This window comes from Sprattus sprattus (assembly GCF_963457725.1).
Source record: "Sprattus sprattus genome assembly, chromosome: 6".
In the NCBI taxonomy this organism is placed as follows: Eukaryota; Metazoa; Chordata; class Actinopteri; order Clupeiformes; family Clupeidae; genus Sprattus; species Sprattus sprattus.
Window position 1 is genome coordinate 30,482,717 of NC_137925.1, and position 21,859 is coordinate 30,504,575.

Consider the following 21,859-nt stretch of genomic DNA (forward strand, 5'->3'; position numbering starts at 1 on the left):
ATAAGGATTTGCATGTATAATGCAGTAATTAATTACAAAAATGGATTAAAGAATTAAAGAATTAAGAATGTATAATTTGCTGCTGTCAGGCCATCAGAGGCCTGAAGACATCCTAGGGGTCTGAGTTCTTGATTGGTAGACTGTCGTATTCTCTGTCTCCCTCTGTACACCTCCCCATCTGGGCATTCCTATGTGAGATACCTCCGACAGGTCAGGGAGTCAGTGCAGGGTACAGAGGACAAAGCCTAACTAGTCAAAGCACTATCACAGATGCTCCTTCAGGGTTCAACGGTCAAAGCCTAACTAGTCAAAGCACTATCACAGATGCTCCTTCGTGGTTCAAAGGTCAAAGCTTAACTAGTCAAAGCACTACCACAGATGCTCCTTCATGGTTGGCCTTGTGTGTAGGATGTTGACCCCTGGCCTGTCCACAGTGTCAGCAGTGCAGTCTCTACTGGCCAGAGTGAGACTAGAAGACCTCTGCCACCCAGTCAAAACCTCTTACCTTTCAGGAAAATACTGTCATTCAAAATGCTGAAGAATATATGGGGCAGAAATGTATCTAAAAAAGCCCTGAGAGATATCTTTAGTTAGCTTTAAGCCTCCTGCAGAGTGTCTGTAATGTGACGATGGTCTTTAAAGAAAAATATGAAAAACGTACTATTATTTCTGAAGAAATAATAACGAACGATAAATGGTACCAGATTGTACTAAGTGGGAAAGAAAGCGTGGCCGTGTGGCTCTACGAAAGGGATCACCTTACCTGGTTTCCTGACTGTCCCACCTTTTGCAGCTATGGGAATGGGTGGACAGGTGAACACAGTACAGTCAAGCAGTCACTCTAGCTGGTCTGGACTGGGCACTTTGGCTTATGCTTTTGCATGTCTAAATAGTTCTGTGATAACTAATGTTTAAACTTATTTTCTATCTTTTGATATACATAATAAGGTACTTATGGATGATTTTCACATTTACTAATGTTTTGTGTTTAAAATGTTGTTTAAATGGTGAATTAAAATGCTTTGATATTGAATACCTATGTGTATATCTGTGACGTGCGAAAAATAAATAAATAAATACATCCAAGAGTGTCCAAGAGTGATGGTTAATGTTACTGCAGGTTAAATAGGGATTTCTCAGGCAACATTAGAATGTATGCTTCACTGTAAGGTGGGGAAATGGTGGATGCTTTGCCATCTCAACACAGCAGGTTGAATTTCATGGATGACCATGAAGAGTGTTTTTGCTCTATTTACAACTGTGGATTTCAAACAGAGTTTCACTCTGTAACTGACAATTTTTTTTTTACAAAGAATGACATTACCTAGAGAAATATTTTGAATTATAGAGGAATGTTGAATGGATCCTGGGAGGAAAAGATATTTTTTCTTAAACATTAATCAAATTATTCCTTCATAACTATTACCTCCTTGGTCTGCTTTCAATCGAACATCAAGATTTTTTATAATATTTTTTGCTATTCTGGTTTGTATTGGTTTACTCTACCTAAGTTTACTGCTGCATTGACCAAGTAACAGTTCACAGTGTGGGGCAGACAGGTAGACTTTGGGTTGAACTGTCTGAACAAACACTTCAGAAGCTTTGGTGTTCCTCTCACCTAATCTCCCATCATTGCCTCATTGAACCACAACAACAAGTCTGTGAGTTCTCTTACGGTCCACACTGGCAGAGTAGGAGCGCTTCTGTGTGGTCTTGGTGTGTCTAGGTGCCAAGTGACCACCAGGAGGGGCTCGAGCCTGGACTCACCGCTGTGCACATCATGTAGCCGGCGCCGAAATCAAAGCGGCACTGCTGGTTCATGGAGTAATGCAGACCAGGCAGGGATGGAATGGATGGCCACTCATGGTTGAAAGGGTCGTCACGGAGACAGTCATAAGAGCTGCGGGAGGCAGAGGAGCAGTCAGGGGACAACATGACACAGATGTGGTGGACGGCCATGTTTCAATAGCAACACAATGAAATTAGATACTTTGGAAAAGTGTGTCACAAGCTTAATAATGTCTACCCATGTGCGGCAAATTAATGCATTATTATTTGCATTTGTGTGTGTGTGTGTGTGTTTGTGTCTGTGTTGCGTGTGTGTGTGTGTGCGTGCGTGCGTGTGTCGTGTGTGTGTGTGTGTGTGTACGTGTGAGTGTGTGTGTGTGTGTGTGTGTGAGCGTGTGTATGCTTGTGTGTGTGTGTGTGTAAAAGTGCACCAGTGTAAGACTGGGACTCACTGCAGGTAGCGTGTGAGCTCATGTTTGCTGCAGCGGGACCACTGGAAGCGGTGGAAGGCGGCCTGCACCAGAGGGGCCATGATGCTGCCCAGCTGCACCTCATCCCCACAGCGGTTCCCCTGGCCATCGTGCTCCATCCCCAGCCTGGACACAATCAAGCACAATGGACATACTTCAGGACATGCAAGCAAACAGTAACAAACAAACACACACACACACACACACACACACACACACACACACACACACACACACACACACACACACACAAACACAAGAAACACACACATAAGTAGTAAGACATGCACATGTGAATAATTAGCACCAAGACATAGACATCCCCACATAGAAACAACAAAATGCACACAGGTACACATGCACCCCCTCCCCCCCTCACACACACACAAACATGCACACACACAGTGCACAATTGTACTGTTTGTCTCCCTCACACTCATGCACACACAAACCCCACTCTCACACACACACAGACACACACACACACAGACACACATCCCCCCCCCACACACACACACACAGACACACACACACAGTGATGTATATACTCACACATGTCCAGTCTCATGTGCCACCACAAACGCGGAGGAGAAGCCGTCCTCGTGGTTGAGAGTGCAGCTCCTCACTGGGTGACACATCCCCGTCACAGGGGCATAACCTGTCAACCATCACAGAGAAGTGTTTGGTTTAGGCCTTCTTCACACTTTGTTGCCATCCACAAACGCTGAGAACACACATATTGGGCCCTAACTTCATCGATGGGAAAATGGGCCGTGCATGAGTTAAAGCTCATTTCAGAACTTGAACAAGGTTTTCAGCACACACATGGGTGTGCAGTCTGCAACATCTGTTTCCATGAAAGGATTTCCTGTCATGCAAGACCTCTCTCACACAAACCTCTGGCGTAAACCGCGTTCGCAACTGGAAGTGTGTTGTTTGCTCTACCATTGCGATTGGCTGATAAAGAATGACTTCATTGCCACATCTACTCAAGCTCTTCCTGCTTGACTGATCCTGTGTCAGTGAAATGAGCTCATATAGGAATCCCAGCCTATTCTCACTGCAGGGTTGCTAATGCACAAAGCCTGTTCGCAGTGCACATTACCCTATGAAATTAGGACCCGCTATTTCACACATTTCATATTATTAATCTTACACACGTACAACACACACATGTTCTGTGCACACATGTGCTACCTATGACACTCTTGCCCTTGTACAGATATCTACCCTTTAGGAGTGTATACAGTATGTGTGTTGAGTGGTTCATGTATGATGCACACATGTTTATCTCATAATGATCGGGTGTGAGGAGGTCCATAAGATTGTGAATTATGTGTTTCATGTTTTTATGTGTATATGTGCAAAGATATAAGCAAAGGTTAAATATGGAAACAACATCTGAGCATTTCTGTGTCACTTTTCTCTACCCTTCTAGTCGGAATGCTGGTATCTAAAGCCACTGTTCTGTATCTGGGAGTTTTCTGTTGAACTCTTTTAAGACTGGGCACACATGACTGCGTGTGATTGCAAGAAATTGTGCGTGTGTGTGTGTGTGTGTGTGTGTGTGTGTGTGTGTGTGTGTCTTTATGTGTGGTGATTGTAAATGTTTGTGTGTATCTGTGTGCGAGTGACTAGATGCATATTTGAATGTATTCATGTGCAATAGAAATACCCTGCATGCCCGTGGGGCCGAACTCTTGGCGTGTGAGGAAGATGGCGTGGTCATGGTACTCGGTGTCATCTGTGCTGCTCTTCTGCTGCAGGAAGGCCCAGCGACACACATTCTGCAGACTCATGGAGGGATTTCCTTTCACTATCAGTTGTGCAGACTGGAAAGGGAGAGAAGGGAGAAGAAAAGAGACATAGAGGGACAGCGAGACAGAGAGAGAGAGAGAAAGAGAGAGAGAGAGAGAGAGAGAGAGACAGAGAGAGAGAGAGGGAGAGACAATCAGTATGCATACTGTTCACAGACCTACTCTTGACTCTTGGAGCAGCTTCTGTCTGCCAAAAAGCAGGCAAATCAAACTGATACCAGAGTCAACTGAACAGTCAAACTTCTTATTCATTATACTTCATACTTAGGCTTTCAATTTGAAGCTTAGTTTAACTTCACTTAAATAGAAACTTGTGTTTACATAAGATTACAGATACCTGCACACACTATGACACCATGACTTTACCAATTGAATGATTTTACAAATGGTGATGTGGTATATGTACTTGCATCCCTATTTCAATCCGTCGGACAGAATGGTCTTTCATAGGTTGGTACTAATCGCCAAGACTGAGACATAGCTGTCCGCTGCAGCTTTCACTCTCTGCCAGTAGGGGGGGCACTTGATGTGACAATCAGATAAATGTGCAAACCCTTGGTCACACAGGGGCCAGACCGTAGGTGAGGCACAAACCCATACAGACAGGATCTTGGATTGGTTGGATACACCATATGCACTCACAAGCACACGCACTATCCATACATACACGAACATACCTCTTCAAAAGAACACTCACACCCAATGCCCACTTGCACACAGCCCTTGTACTCAGTAAGGGTTGGGAATCACAATGGGCTGTGATACTTCATGGTCCATGTAAAACAACATGGCTTTAGTGCAATTATGGATTAACAATATGCACTGGATTTAGATATATTTCAATTTACTTTTTATTTCATTACAAATCAATGACCCAATGTAACCCTCTCCAAACATTTTGGTTTTCCTAATGAGACAGAGATTTCATGATGTTTATCCGACCCAAAAAAGGAGGGCCATATGGGAGATTTACAATACCTCCCCCCAGCAGGTTAGACGCCTATTTAAAACAATGATAATTACATAATAAAGGACCGGCAGCAGACATTTCTGAGCTTTTATTTCCCCACTCCGACCTCATGCATTAACACATGGAGGGCGGGTGTCAGGGTGGGGGCGGGGGGAGGCTGTGTATCTATTCCTACCCTAATACTATCTCACCCCTCCAGTGCTTGGGTAAAAGCCTCCATCCCTCCCCAGATGGGCGTGGCCAGGGTGATGTAGTGAGTGTGTTCTGGGGTGCTCAGGGTCACACTGCGGATCAGTCCCACACTGCCGTCAGCAACCAGCGCCACAGTAATTGGGGGTGATGGACAGCCAGCCAGCTCGGCTGAGCAGGAGAGCTGTGGTCCAGGCTGCATGCTGATCAGGGGTGTGTGAGTGTGTGTGTGTGTGTGTGTGTGTGTGTGTGTGTGCTCACGTGTATGCACCACTGTGTTTGTGTGTGCACGTGTGTGAGTGTGAGTGTGTGTGTGTGTGTGTGAGAGACTGAAAGAGAGAGACACCTGCACCCCAGGGAGGTGACATGGCTGACAGGCTGGTACAGGGCGTTTGGCCTTAATCGTCTTGTGTCAGGGGCTGGGCCAGTGAGAGGGTGGGGTGTGGAGTGCTGGAGAGGGGACATTACCCACAAATCAGTGGGGCTGTCTCCAGCTGCCAGCTCAGCTAAAAAAGAGGGATGTTGTCACTAACTCACGGTCAAGGGATACAGGCGTGCGTGTGTGCGTGTGTGCGTGTGCGTGTGCGTGTGCGTGTGCGTTTGCATGTGAGTGTGTGCGCTCGCATGTGCGTGTGTGGGCACGCATGTGTGTGTGTGTTAGTGCTTGTATGTCTGACTGTGTGCGTGTGTCTCGCTCTCTCTATAAAGTTGTCTCATGCTTCTGAGGTATGTACCATTGAGTGCACCAAAGCTCCATAGAAGCTCCTCATGTGAAGCAGCCCAAAGCTCATTCTCTTCCAGCACTATCTTAGACTTTTATTACATTACAATTAGCATCACAGAAGTCTCCACAAAAGAAGGAAACAATGTCTCCCTGGTGCCTGTTTGAAAATACATTCTAATACTTAAGACATTCAGACGTAAAACACTGAAGTGTCTGCCTCTGAACTTCATACCTATGATGCTCATAGGAAACAGCAGTGGCTGTAGGGATGAGGATGAGGATGAGGATGAGGATGAGGATGATAATGGATGATAATGGATGATGGATGAGGAGGATGATAATTATCAATGGCAGAAGTAGTAGTACCTGTGCTGGCATGACTTTGGGAGTTTAGATGAGAGACCTGATAGAGGAGGTATTTGTGTCATATCTGCCCAGGACAAGGTGTCAAGAGAGAACAGAATGGTGGAGTAAGAGTACACAGGGATGGAGAGAGAGGAAGGGAGGTTTTTAGGAAAGAGGCAGATATTCATAGAGTTTTGTTTATGAGGCAGATATTCATAGAGTTGTGTTTATGAGGCAGATATTCATAGAGTTGTGTTTATGAGGCAGATATTCATAGAGTTGTGTTTATGAATGAGGGAGGGCCATCATTGATTGTTTATCCTCCCTGAACTTCCCAGAATGCCTTGCAACGTCCCTGTGGGGGGAGAGAGCTGATTGCATAACATCAGCTTTCTGTGTGCTTTGGTGCTGAACTGTGAAGGCGTGCGACTTTGAAAACACTCCCCTGGGAATACCATGCTTTTAGTTCCCCCTTTTGCTCATTTTTGCTCAGTCCAGTGGAATAACACGCCCTAGGCCTCGCTAAGCTTCGCACGGAGCGGGGGGTGGAGGATGGCAGAGAGAGGGGAAAGGTAACTTCACAGTCAGGGAGTGTGTTTGTTTGTGTGTGCATGTGTGTATACTTTCACCGTTGATTCGCTGTCAAACCTATAGGGAACTGCTCATTAATGTACCTAAGAGGAACCATAGGAGGTCCTTTTTAATCAACTGAGCAGTTAACTATTTATGGAAGAACATTCCTTGTGTACTGTATGCAAGCAACGCCTTCAACATGTTTGCGTACTAACATATCTGTATTTAACCTCAAACTACTGTACTGAAAAAAAAAAGATGCCAGCACGCAAACAGCCAACATTTCCTGACGTGCAAGAACACAAAGTGGCTGTCTGCTTGGCATAAGCCACCATCTTCTCACAAATACCTGTGGCTACTGTCAGGGCTTAGTGCCTGTGTGTTAATTATGCACAGTATATGCAGCAGGCACACACTAGTGCACCAGATGCCAGCTGTACCACAGGTGTTCAGGCCTCCAACAGCACAAGCTACTGCTGCATATTTGAATATGGCCACATATATGTCCACACACCTACACCCGCACATAGAGAGATTCACTCTGCAAGAATGCAGCCTCTGCAAAATGTGACTCTGTTCATTATTTGATCTAAATAAATAAATAAAGCAAACATCAGATTCTGTTCGCTGAACCATGAGTTCTATTTTTATTACCAAATTCCACAATCCATGTGACGGATGAAATACAGACAGATTTTGAATCCCGACAACAAAAGGTGTTATTGCATCCACTCATGGTTCCGGTAGTTCCTGATGCACAGTGGCAAAGCACACCACAACAGGGCCGTTGTTCCTTTAAAGGTTTGAGCCACCAAGGAAAGCACACAGATTTACTTCTAGAGGCATTCCAGAGGTTTTGTCTAAAACTAGCAGGAGAACTAGCTCAAAGCCAACAGTCCTGACTTGCAGTGACCAAAGGGACGTTACACCTCTGACGTAAATGAAGTACCTCGCTAACTCTTCAGCTATGTATTTACAGTATGTATTTTTTAAACAGTGTTTACCAGTTGTTTGTATGACAACAAAATTCATTTGAGAATAAAGCGTACTAAAAAACTATAAAAACCTGCATAATGACGCTTTCATTTTTAACCATCTTTTTTGCAGGCCTGCAAGCCACAAATTACATTTTCAAAGATAAGAGGTTCAATGTTTAGAGAAAAAACTGACTTGTCATATCACACAAACAGTTAATACTGAAACTGAACACATAAAGACGGTTCAATATCAAACAAACACTAAATACTGAAGCTGAATACATAAAGACTGTTCAATATCAAACAAACACTAAATACTGAAGCTGAATACATAAAGACTGTTCAATATTACACAAACAGTAAATACTGAAGCTGAATACATAAAGACTGTTCAATATTACACAAACAGTTAATACTGAAGCTGAATACGTAAAGACTGTGCAATATCAAACAAACAGTAAATAATAAAGCTGAATGCATAAAGACTGTTCAATATCAAACAAACAGAAAATAATGAAACTGAATACATAAAGACTGTTCAATACTTTACCTTCTCCGGACCCAGCACAATGATTCGGACCAGAACCACATTGATCTGTGCCCCAAGAGAATCGTCATGGTAGATTTCATTCACCTGTGGAGGCAGAGAGGAGCATTAGAATGTAGTGTCTGATTTCATGAGCAGAACATGTCAACGAGTCAGCCTTATATATTCAGAGCAGAACATAACAAGGCATTACGAGTCAGCCTTATAGATTCAGAGCAGAACATAACAAGGCATTACGAGTCAGCCTTATAGATTCAGAGCATTTCTTATTAAAGTCATCAAATCATTACCGGTATCATGACATGAGTAGGCACTGCATGGCTGTTACCAGCGTATCCAAATGAAATGGCATCACAGTGGATTGTCCTCAACGCTCAAGGCCTCTATCTGTGTCAAGGGATCCAACTACATTTCCCATTTCAATTCACTGCCAACTCAAGGACACCTTTGCCCTTAGTCATCAGTACCTGGGAAATATTATGCTGTAAGTCTATGCAACCTGGAGCATTTCAATTCATTTAAATACTTTTGCATGGGAAAAACACCCTGGCTGTTTGGGGACATGAGTGCAGTAGAGCTTATATGACCTTTCACCTCTAATAGTCAGATCAAACATCTTCCCATCAGCCCAACATCAAGAGACTGTTTCTCTAGCCAGCCACACAGAAGTGCTCTCGTGCTAACAATCAATCAAACAAAAGAGTCACTTCTAACTAGGCTTCGGTTTTTACGTGTGCTACACAAATCCACAAAACATCTGTTGGTAGCAAAATAAAAACCTTCTGATTGTCATAATACACTCGAAATGACCGTCAGCACATTTTTTACATTCACTTTAAAATGCTTTTTTTCATTATCATTCTTTTAGACTTAACATTATCCTACCTATACCAAGTGAGGTCCATCTCAACTCAGTCTGATTTCCACTGTACTCACTTAAGGTGGCTTAAATGATATAAAGTGACGTGTTCTTCAGCCAAAATTACAATCATTTTAAACCAACATTTAAACAGTAATCCCTTTTTAATGTAATTGGACAAAAAAGACATGCAAGTTCAATAATAGAGACCTTAGTTCATTATTCATACAAAGCAAATTGCACAAATTCATACAAGCACAATTGCTCTAACATTTGATTTAAAACCTAGGGTTACACACACACACACACACACACACACACACACACACACACACACACACACACACACACACACACACCCACACACACACACACACACACACAAACACACACACACACACACACACACACACACAAACACACACACACAAACACACACTCACTGGCGTGTACTGTACCTCTACCAATTTCAATACGTCTTGGATAGACAATCCCTAGCCTGGATACCAGCCTGAACTCCGCCCACAAAATTTTTGGTCTGGGAGATTCAGTCTGGACTTGAGCTAGTTGGGAGAGATTAAACGTCTCGGAAAAGTGATCTGACCAATCAAATTGTAAGGGCGGGCTTTATACGTTGATGGACAGATGACCAACAAACGCTTCAGTTGATTAGATAGATAGAATATACATCGAACAAAGATGGCGCCGTCTCGGGAGCTTAGTGGGACATATTTTATATGATTTAAGCTATCTACACGACTTTTTTATGTCTACATTGACTCGGTTAGTTGTGTAGCAACACGAATGTTGCCGAGGATTTTAGGTCTTAACTGAAGCACTCTAGACCATTATTGATAGGTTATGCTAACGCGTAGACAAAAAAAACATTGAAACAAATGGTAGCTCTAGGTATCCAATTCAGCGAAGAGGCATTTTCTTTCCTGGTTCGTTGAAACACGCCCCATAATCACAGCCCAATGGTTCAGTATCAGACTCATATTCTGACTAGAATTATTAGCACGGCCATGGGGGACGAGTTTCACCAGAGACAGAGAGAGACAGAGAGAGACAGAGAGAGACAGAGACAGAGAGAGACAGAGACAGAGACAGAGACAGAGAGAGACAGAGACAGAGACAGAGAGAGACAGAGACAGAGAGAGACAGAGACAGCTGTGTTGACAGAGACTGAGACAGAGACTGCTTCATTGACTTTAGCAAAGCTTCCGACTCAGTATGGCATGACGGACATATGTTGAAATTAATTGATAGTGGAATTGGGGGCAAAACGTATGATATCATCAAAGATATGTATAAAAACAATAAATGCTGTGTAAAAATTCACAACGGACTAACAGATTATTTTGATCAGACAAAAGGAGTTTGACAAGGCTGTTGCTTAAGTCCAACCTTATTCAATATACAGCCGCGGAAAAAATTAAGAGACCACTTCAAAATGATCAGTTTCTTTGGTTTTACTATTTATTGGTATGTGTTAAAGTAAAATGTACATTTTTGTTTTATTCTATAACCTACTGGCAACATTCCTACCAAATTTCAAATAAAAATATTGTCATTTAGATCATTTATTTGCAGAAAAATGACAATTGGTCAAAATAGCAAAAAAGATGCAGTGTCTTCAGATCTCTAATAATGCAAAGAAAACAAGCTCATATTCATTTTTAAACTACACAATACTAATGCTTTAACTTAGGAAGGGTTCAGAAATCAATATTTGGTGAAATAACCTTGATTTAAAATCACAACTTTCATGTGTCTTATATTGATTTCTGAATAACAATATTTTTTAACTTGTTCCAGTTTTTCTTCGCCAATTGTGAAGCTGTAATTATTATTGTGTTTGGAGTGTCTTTTTTGGAATACAATGATTTTTGATTTATCCAGGTTAATTGGAAGGGCCCATGTAAGACTGTATTCATTGACAATATTCAGACTTTCCTGAAGCGCCTCTGCACTAGGGGAGAGTAGGAGGAGATCGTCGGCAACATTTTCTGACGGAATGTGCAAAGTACCAAAATATAAGAAATGCATACTTCAACCAATTCGAAAACATCCACCCTGGTTTCATGAACCTAGCTAACCAACAGAAACTGCCATTCCTCCTGGGGGAAATTGAGACATGTATCTTTTTGGCATCTGAATATGTGCAGTCCTGCCACATCCTCCGAGAGCAGGCCATACCACCTATAAACATAGGCCTGAACTCATAGGTTTTTTATCCATTCTTATCTATTACTGTATATGTTTTTTTCTTTTTTACGTTATTATTATAATTAATTAATTGTAATGACTTTACTTTTGTATGTATCTATTTGTTTTATTTGGTATTTAGATAATGTATCTGTTCCTGTATTACCAATTCTTATTTTATTGTTATTATTACCGTATATTGTTATTATTATTAGTGCTTTGGAAACAGTGTATCGTACATTCATGCCAATAAAGCCATTTGAATTGACAGAGAGACAGAGACAGAGAGAGACCGAGAGAGACAGAGACATAGAGACAGAGACAGAGAGAGACAGAGAGAGACAGAGACAGAGACAGAGACAGAGAGAGACAGAGAGAGACAGAGAGAGACAGAGACAAAGACACAGAGATAGAGACAGAGAGAGACAGAGACAGAGAAGACAGAGAGACAGAGACAGAGAGAGACAGAGAGAGACAGAGAGAAGGAGGCAGACAAATTGGTGCAGGGGTTCAGACATGACGTCCTGAGCGTCTGAGGAAGGCTGCTAATGAGACGTTGGAATGTAAACACAGCCACAAATAATGAGCTTTCTGATGGACAGACTGCAGAGAAAGAGAAAGAGCAGGACTGGTGCAGGAGAGAGGGAGGCAGGGGGCGGTGTGAGGAAAGGGAGTGATAGAGAGAAACAGAGAGAGAGAGACGAGAGAGAAGCTTGTGTTTGTGTGTGAGTGTGTGTGTGTGTGTGTGTGTGTGTGTGTGTGTGTGTGTCTGTGTGTGTGTCTGTGTGTGTGTCTGTGTGTGTGTGTGTGTCTGTGTGTGTCTGTGTGTGTGTCTGTGTGTGTGTCTGTGTGTGTGTCTGTGTGTTTCTGTGTGTGTGTGCATACTGATTGATCCTGAACCTATTGGAAAGCTGACAGTGTCATTTGGAATGACTGGGATGAAATAAAATATCTAAAAAGCCTGTCTTGCATACAACTAGCTCTGAGTCTTTCCAAACATTTCTTAAAATTAAAATACATTATACAAGCAAAATCAGACCAAATTGGATATTTTCAGCTGGTAACAGTGTACTTTCAAATGTGAAAAAATCAGTAATCTGAAAAATAGCATGTAATTGATAGTTTCTGGTGTTAGTTTTCTTAAAACTGTGGTCTCCTTGGCCCAGGTAAAGAGTTGATTATAAATACAACAGCAGACAACAGGTCCCGCTAAACCATCCAAAAATCAAACACTTCAAGCCATTGTGGAAATAAAATATCATAACACTGTGACTGATAACATTACATCTTCTAGCTACTGTCCTCATCACCATATCAACTAAGTACATATACACATATTGGCAGTCAAACTCTACTCACTCACTTTGTCTCTTTCTTCCCCTCCTAGTCTAGACTATCTTCGCTGTGGGATGCTGCTGTAGTCTCTCCACCTGATCTACTTGTAGAAAGCCTTGGCCTACACCTACCCACCTCCACTACACTGTCATGCACTTATTCTACCCCATACTCTGTGGTAGCAAATCATTGCCACCTTCAACATAGTTTTCTGTTCCATTACTCTACTGACCCTTGTAATAGTGCCCCCTTACAAGCACACTGTATTACCACTAAGCTGTACTACAATACTTGAATGCTCTCTTCCCTCCCCTCTATCAATTTTGTATGGGTCATGTATATCCCAACAGGGGTCTTTGCCCCTGTCCCCATTGTGCTTGCTCTAAGGGGGTTCAGGCCCAGGACTCTGTTAAGCACTTTGAGACTATTGTAGTGTTTTGTCGCTATAGAAATAGAAACAAGGTTTGTTTGCCTGTGACCTTGCTGGTCTATTGATCTGTTATGATACATTACTTTTTTGCTAGCACGAGTAAAGAATATCTTACAACTTCACACTGTTTCGCCTAAATACAGATTTTTGGATGTGTTGGTATGGATGGTCAGGTTTGAGGTCTATTTTGTGCAGACATATAATTTTCTTGAAAATATTGGCGAACTTGGTGAGCATTTTTGGTGAGAGGACTCAAAAGACCTGGGTTCTCATTCAGAATGAAAAATCTAATACTAATCTAACCTCTAATCTAGCTTCATCAATTACAATCTTCAAGTTCCAACAGTGCTTGTAACCATCATGACTATGTTAGTATCAGCTAGTACAGACACACATCTATTTTACTCTGTGGACCTGTGGCACAAAGGTCATTCCATGCCAATAACATTTTAGGAATAAAAAAAAAACTTTCCTGCCTGTGCCGGAATATTTTAACAAAAAATCTCTACGAACATAGCATTATGTCTTTATTACAGAGTTTACTGTTTGTTTTCGTTTATCCCACAGTATGTTAAGCGTCTTTCTAAAGCTGATTGTTCAAATCCTTGATTGTGATTGGCTAAAAGCCGTTGTAAAACCCAGCATAACCTTACAATTTGACCTGATAACATTCCATATTACTGCGCAGCGAATATGGAGGACCAAACCTGCCATATTTACAAATGAATGAATAAATAAATAAATGTCAACATCCATGCATTTAGACAGAAATAAATGGATAAATGTATTAATTAATGCACAACTGTCAATCAAAAGTTACTTATAATTTACATTTATGTATGTATTTATTTATTCATTCATATATTTATTCATTTATTTATTCATTCATTCATTCATTCATTTATTCATTTATTTATTTATTTATTTATTTATTTATTTATTTATTTATTCATTCATTCATTCATTTATTTATTTATTCATTCGTTGTTCCCAATATGATAATGAGAGGAGGCCAGTAAGCGTGGAAACTGACGTTGAAACTGACGTTCAGACATTTTGCAATCAATCCAGAGCCTTGATGATACTGATTTAATGCTATGGCTTTATATCAGATCGCCAGGTTATTGCTCTCAGGTTGTGCTTTATGCATACCATGGGATACTCAGGAGTAGGCTTCCCATTCACAAAATGCTACAAAGATTTAAATATAAAAAGTTCATAATGGCCTTTTGGGACGTTTTGTTCAACATTGATGCAGTGTGTGAAGCTCCTGGCAACTAGCTGGTGTTTGCTATCGCTAGTAGCTATGATAGCTCAGAGTGCAATTTTTCAAACAGCATTTTGACGGTAACATTAACATTTTGATTTGAACATTAACACATTTGTTGGAGAGACTAGTTATGTACTTCTGATGGTTATAATACTAGTTGCCATGAACCATAACTGTTAGGGGATGTTCTCTCAACTAGATAGTTAGTCATCATAACTAGCGATAGATAGCTAGCTAACTGCAAGCAGCTTCATTTATTTTGGGGAAGACATATGTGTATTTTGCGATATATTGAGTTGGGAGTGGGGTCTCCCACACTGTTTAATCCACAGCTGGCAACTTTCCCCCAATGTTTTAAGCTTTGGAAATGCGAACAAAAACAACGTGTCCCTCTAATCTCTCAGGGTAGCCTACCTTGTGTCAGATCAATATTGCGGAAAAGAAAGTCCCCCTGGCATACTTTAGAACTAGTTTAAGTGGCACAAAACACACACAGCTTTTAATTTGCTCAGCGGAGACACTAATTGTGCTATCAATTTTCCTAGGCAATATTTGTTAACTTAGCCTACTATGGTTTTGAATATGGGGTACCATTCCTGCGAAGGAAATCACCGTTATTGTAAACAATGCACCTAGTGGGGCCGGCAAAATGCTCAGTATCGTATTTGGAGGATCATTATTGTGCATCTGGCAACACTGGGAGGGCAGTCGACTTAAGACAGTTCTCTCTAGTCAGAGCTCGCGCAAGAGGGTGGAACATAAGGGAGATACCCTTTCCAAAACTTGTAAGGACGTAAAAACGAGTTTGTGAAAGACCCAGAAACACAAATATCCGATGACGCAAAATCCCGGACAATTTTGGAATCCCAAAATGTTTTAGGTCTCGGAATGTCCGGGTATGTCAGTATAATGAAGGCTCTGGATTGATTGCAAAATGTCTGAACGACAGTTTCCACGTCAGTTTCCACGCCTACTGGCCTCCTCTCATTATCATATTGGGAACAACGAATGAATGAATAAATAAATGAATGAATACATAAATAAATGAATAAATTAATTAATTAATAAATACATAAATGAATGAATGAATGGATAAATAAATAAATATATGAATGAATAAATAAATACATACATAAATGTAAATTATAAGTAACTTTGATTGACAATTGTGCATTAATTAAAAAATGTATCCATTTATTTCTGTCTAAATGCATGGATGTGGACATCTATTTATTTATTCATTCATTTGTAAATATGGCAGGTTTGGTCCTCCATAAGCGAATGGCAAGGCATTCATATAGCGCATTTCTAACAACTCCCCTTACCTGTTCTAAAATCAGCGCAAACCACGGCCTCTTGGGGCTTATTGCTTAATTGAGAACTTTGAAAAGCGCTATTTAAGTCTAATGTATTATTCTTATTATTACATTTCAATTCAGAATAGGATTTGAAGAGCACATTGGTGCACTGTATCAAAGTATATCAAAATGACCCATAAAGAAACCTGTTCAGTTTGAAAGTAATGATTGTTGAACATGACTACATCAATACATGAGTGTTTCTTCTAGTAGATTAGTTTCTTCTAATGGACTAGTTAATCAGAGCTGTTCCTTTTACGACTCACTTGAGTGATCTTCTACATTAAAGGTGTTTTATATTAAGTTTATGGCAAATAATGGCTCTTACATGGTAGTGCTTTGAAGTGGTCCTTGCTGTCTACATGTTCACAGAACTGTGATAAAAGAGCATTGATTTTTCTTCAATAACCACAAATTGAAATGAAAATGAATTGACATAGAGATCTAATATTTAGCACATATGGTCCAGGCTAACCTTAGATGGTCGAGCAGAAAGCATTTGACGAATTGACACTGAAATGAGTGTGAAATTGACACTGAAATGACTGTGAATGTGATATATCATCACTTCACATACAACACATGCACAAGCTCCAGTCTCCCACCATCAGAAAGCATTCACATCTCCCTCACATACGTATTACCCAGGTTTGTGGAACTCTGATCTGTTGATTCCTGCATTCAGAACTGCTACTTCTGAATTGCACATATACTTCTGCTGCCCTGTCTATTAGCATGTTGCCATACACCAGTCGTTCTCAAAGTGTGGTCCGCCAGTGCCCCATAATGGTCCAGGACGGCCAAAAGTAAATTATTGCGACATTTCTAACATACAACTCAGAACAAAGAAAAGTAGTCAGTAGTAGCCTTATCTATTAAAGAGTTGCCTAATCTATTTAACAAGGTCATGGATTGGTGGTTTAAGACAGGGACAATGAAAAGAAAATTAAATGAGAAAGCCTCTGACACCGACAAGGAGAAGGTGCAACGGCGAGAAGGTTCAGCCGCATTGTTTCATTCCGCCGCGCATTGTCTCATTTCGCTGTGAGCGAACTATAGTTTGTAATAAAACCAAGTCACGCATGGAGCAGGGTTCCATATGTTTTGCCTATTTCATTGTTATATCAATAACTTGCGTACCGGTAAGTAAAAAAGGAGAGCCCAACCGTGAAAATCATGTGCCGCTAACAAGTGTCTGGAGCCAGGTCTGGGTAGGAGGCCTGTTGTTCCGGGGATAGACTATTTAGTTCCGCAAGTTTTTTTTATTGGCTAAGTGGTCCTTGGTCTGAAAAAGTTTGAGAAACACTGCCATAGACTACTAGTATTGTTCCATTGCCTATTCTACTGGGTGACTACGGAAGGTATAACATGAGTGCTGAAATAATTTCAAATGTATCGTTTTAGTTAAAGTTAACTGAGTGACAAGCAGAATAATGTACAGCTATTCAGTTATGAATGTAAAATAAACCCCTCCAGGGTGATACAAGACCCTTCTTAAACAACCTTATCATCTTGTCTGAGCTGATTTGGTGGGAATGATAATCTGGCTCAAACCCCTACTTATCATCTGTCCCCTTCGTTTTGTCATAAAGAATCTGCAGGAAGTCCCAGGAATCATCACTGACTGAGTGTGTGTGTGTGTGTGACAGAAAGTGTGAGCATGTGTGTGTGTGTGTGTGTGTGTGTGTGTGTGTGTGTGTGTGTGTGTGTGTAGTGAGAGAGAGGGAGAGGAAAGAAAGAAAGAAAGAAAGAAAAAAGAAAGTGAGCGAGACAGATATAGAGTAAGACTAGTCACAGTATGAAAGTGTGTGATAATGCTATCAAATGTTAAAGAGACAAAGCACTGAAACATATCTATGCCTTTGGATTATGGAAATGTATGATAGGTTGTTATGCGTACACATACAGTATAGTAAATGTTTGATAAGTATGCGTACACATATAGTGAATGTTTGATAGGTAAACGTGTTGTTATGCGTACACATATAGTGACAGAAAATGGTGAGGAGACAATAGGAAATGGCAAAATATCTCATAATTCATATGAAGGTTAACAGTCTTGACATGGTCGCAAAAAGGAATGGATAATCTTAACACGTTCCCTCCTGCTAACTTCTTTTGTCTTTCATCCATTTTTGTCAATGCTTGAGTTCGGTTGCTTAGCAACCATAACTATTAGATGAGTTTGGGCCCAGTGTCACCCCTCACCCCAGTTCTTCTAGCCTGGCTGGACATGGGCCTTTCTGTGTGCTACCTATCCTTTACACACCTCCAAGGAGACGCAGCAGAGTGAACGCTGAACCTAATAAATCATGTGCTGTCCTGACAGTTACACTGCATTATGGCAAATAAATTGCAGTCAAGCAATTTGATCCATAAAAGTGAAGAGAACTGTTTGAACAGTGTCACAGTGCAGCTCCAGTTCGCACTTACAAAATATATAAAACTCAATTAGAACACCAGCCCCCCTAGACACTGGCCACAGCACATTTCTGAATACTAGCTGGTGAAAAAAGACACTTTGAGACCTGAGCCGAAGCAAGAACTTCTCTCAGCACATTTTGCATTGGTACCCCATAACAGTTTGTTCCAATGGTAATGGACTAGCCCAGTCAGGGTACAGTTGACCTCTAGGTGACCTTGACACAATGTACTGAAGCTTAATGAGCAGGAGACACAGGCCATGGGCCTTCCCTGTCTGCCTTTCACCCGACCCTATAGAGCGTTTAGAGCTTTGCATTAGGTACCCACCAACAATCCACAGGTTCTGGGCCAATGTTTGAGAATATCTCATCTTATCTGACATAATCACAAATAGTATGGCATGAATGCACTCACATACTCATGCACACGCAAGCACGCACACACACACACGCGCGCGCACACACACACACACACACACGCACACACAAACGCACACGCACGCACGAACACGCACACACTTTTATTCTACCTCAAACATATAACTAAATAATCCTCCATGATTGCCATGCCTATCAGTTCCTTCTTCTTCTCACTATCCCCCCAGTGTGTCCCTTTCTTTCTTTTTTTCTTTCTTTCTTTCTCCCTCTCTATCTGACATTCACACACACATCCCCACTCCGTCTTCCCCCTCTTTTCCCTCTAAAAGTGCACCTCTCATTAGCGCTGCCCCCACTGCTGGCCTTGTGAGGAGCGCTATACTGGCTGAGGTTTCATGAGTGAGGTTTCAGCCTGCAGGTAACTAATGGAGTCCTGGAGGTCAGCGAGTCAGAAAATCATTAATAAGAGATTAATAATGCAGAAGGGTCCAGCACAGGAGCCGTGGTGCTCTGAATGAGGAGAGGAGAGGAGGCAAAAGACACACAGACAAAATGATGAGAGGCTGTGAGTTAGGGAGAAGAGGCGAGAGAAATGGAGGTACCATATATCAGACTATGGAATCAAATTCAACACATCCAAGTCTTTGGAAAAACTCTTTAAGGCTATAGCCCAGGCAAAACAAAAGAAAGTTTCAAGACAGGGCAGTCATCAAGTAAATACACCATTTAAGGATGTAAATTCTTTTGCCAGAGAGAGAACTATTGTACTAGAACCCATGGACGCTAGTTTTTTCATTCCTGTCAGAATCTTTAATCTCTTCCACCACTTCGGAGCCCGTCACTAGAGAGGCACAACTCAAGACTCACACAGTGAGCTCACACTCACAAGAACACTTTGCTGACAGTGAATCCTCATCTTTCTTGGGCATGCTGTTACTCCATGCCTCCTTATAGTCTAAAGGCCGAAATATACTTCTACGACTCCGTTACTGTATGGTCACGCAGTTGCCTTAAATGACTCCTTTACATTTATGATTCTCCGACAGTTGTGGGTGTTGAAAAGCAATAAAAAAAAAAAGATGGCGGTCCAAACTCCGTAGATGGTCGCATTGTTTGACTTTTTTTTGCCTAGATTTCTTAAAAGTTACGGAGAAATAGACACTGTGCAATGTAAAAAACCTGTTATTGTAACTGACAAATACGTCTGAGGGGATTGCGAGGTGTCTAAGCCAGCTATCTCATGTTGGCATACTACCACCCACAAGGTAAACAGCAATGTATTGACGGATTGACAGAGACGGATAGTTTCTAAATATGCTGCACTTCAGGTCAGGTGCTCGACTGCTCGTAGAGGGTTTGCAACGGCGGAGAGGGCTCTCCGCTTCTCTGTGTCTCCGTAAACGGACAACCATATGTTGGGCTTTTTAGTCTGAAGCTCTGATCATGCCAACCCAAATGAACATAGGGTTCCAGTGCCCCTAATGTCAGCTTCCACAGCTACCTGTAGAGTTAAGATGGCCACCCCTGTTGGCTACAAACAACAGGTTACACAAGCAATCTCTTCACCCCCACTCCCTCCCTCCCTTCAATGAGGGAGTAAAGTTTGCCCAGAGTCTCATTACAGATCACTGCCATTTTCACCTGACATTTTGGACAGTCATTACCTGTCTGACATTTCCACCCCTGGTACAGGCTAGTACATGGGGCTGATTACATAATGACCCAGCTGTGGCGGTCAGACATCAAGGCCTTTACACAAGATGTTTCTTTGGGGGGAGGGGGGATAGGTGGGTAGAGACAATAACCTGCTCAATGGCTCACAGTATCTCATTAAACATGGGCAAAGGGCTCCAATATTGTACCCACTGGATAGATTTTGCTTTAGTATTAGTCAGGGGCGTATCTAGCCCCATTTTGGGGGGGGGCTGGAGCCCCCCCAAAAGTTTCATTAGCCCCCCCAAACAAAAATGGTTTAATTTTTTGTATTCTGAGATCGTCAAACTCACACCTATCAACCGATTTTGTGAACGTATTAAGTTTCATTTTTAGAGTTAGAAATAAAATAGTCTCGAGTTGCACAGGACTCCTGCCTGTTTGAGACTGTTGGGTGGCAAGCGCACAGCTCTGTTTGGTCGTGCATGCCTGCGTGCGTGCGTGAGTGAGTGAGACAGAGCGTGCAGACAGACGGTGACAACGTCAAATAAACAGACTGGGAGCGACTGTCCGACTCAAGCTGGAAAAAAGCTGTGAAAGTTGCCATAATCAGCTGCTCGATACAAAGGTATATATAGCGCATTAAGTTTAAAATGGTCAACTGAACGAAATGGTTAAATCATCGCGGGTTTATTATAGATGTCGTGGCTCTTTTGATCATGCCGGTTCATTGATCCTGTGGGTATGCTAGCCTACTCAGTAGCTCAGCCAGATATAACTAGCTAGTGAATTCCAGCCTACAACGTTAACCGTTGATGCCGCCCCATGTTAATAGTTTGAATTATACTGAGGATTGGAAGGAGAAAGCGCCGGAGAAAAGTACTCCGACTGCCTTCATCACAAGGTACGTTTCATCGTAAATACACACACCCAACAAGGCCCGCCCATTACAGCTGCCCCATCGTAAGTCTGAGCTACACATTTCAGGTCCTCAATACCATGAGCAACTAATTGACCCTCAATTGCAGTGCTAATTAAGACAGCATCAAAGTGAGTCAGTTCTGTAAGGGATAGCAGCCTTTCCCTAACAGCATCCTGTGAAACATATATGACACAGAGGGCCAGCAGTTCAGTCTTTCCATTTCTGGCCTCATCAGCCATAAAGGCGTACATCTTTGACTCCCTCATCTCTTTTACAACAGCTGCTGTTAAAAATGTTAAATGTTTTCTCTAAAAAGTTTATCTTTCTATATACAACCAAATAAAATTCCAGTATCAACATTCTTGTATTAATTGTCTTTCATTAATTCACCTGGGGTAGATATGCATGCTTTAGGATCTTTATCTTAGAACACATAACAGAACAATGTTAATAGCTGGGACACAATGTCACATTTCATTTGATTGTCTTCTGTGAAACAGGCAACTAATCTGTCTCTTCTTATTCAATGATTATGCTACAATATAATAAGCACCTCTCAGTAGATGTCTTCAATATGTTGTTGTGCCATATTTTAAATCTAAATTTGTTAATTTCTCACCTAA

At 41.6% G+C, this 21,859-nt stretch overlaps 1 protein-coding gene across 1 annotated transcript in view; it reads right to left on the minus strand.

Annotated features, from left to right (window-relative positions):
* The window catches only part of LOC308367432 (A disintegrin and metalloproteinase with thrombospondin motifs 2-like), a 167,871-nt gene that overhangs the window by 18,969 nt on the left and 127,043 nt on the right, over positions 1-21,859 (minus strand). The window contains exons 5-10 of the mRNA XM_080841340.1: positions 8,404-8,487; positions 3,934-4,090; positions 2,811-2,916; positions 2,241-2,384; positions 1,768-1,900; positions 764-793 (exon numbers count right to left, since the gene is read on the minus strand). Of these exons, the coding sequence (XP_080697466.1) occupies positions 764-793; positions 1,768-1,900; positions 2,241-2,384; positions 2,811-2,916; positions 3,934-4,090; positions 8,404-8,487 (654 nt within the window). The remainder of the gene's footprint in view (positions 1-763; positions 794-1,767; positions 1,901-2,240; positions 2,385-2,810; positions 2,917-3,933; positions 4,091-8,403; positions 8,488-21,859) is intronic.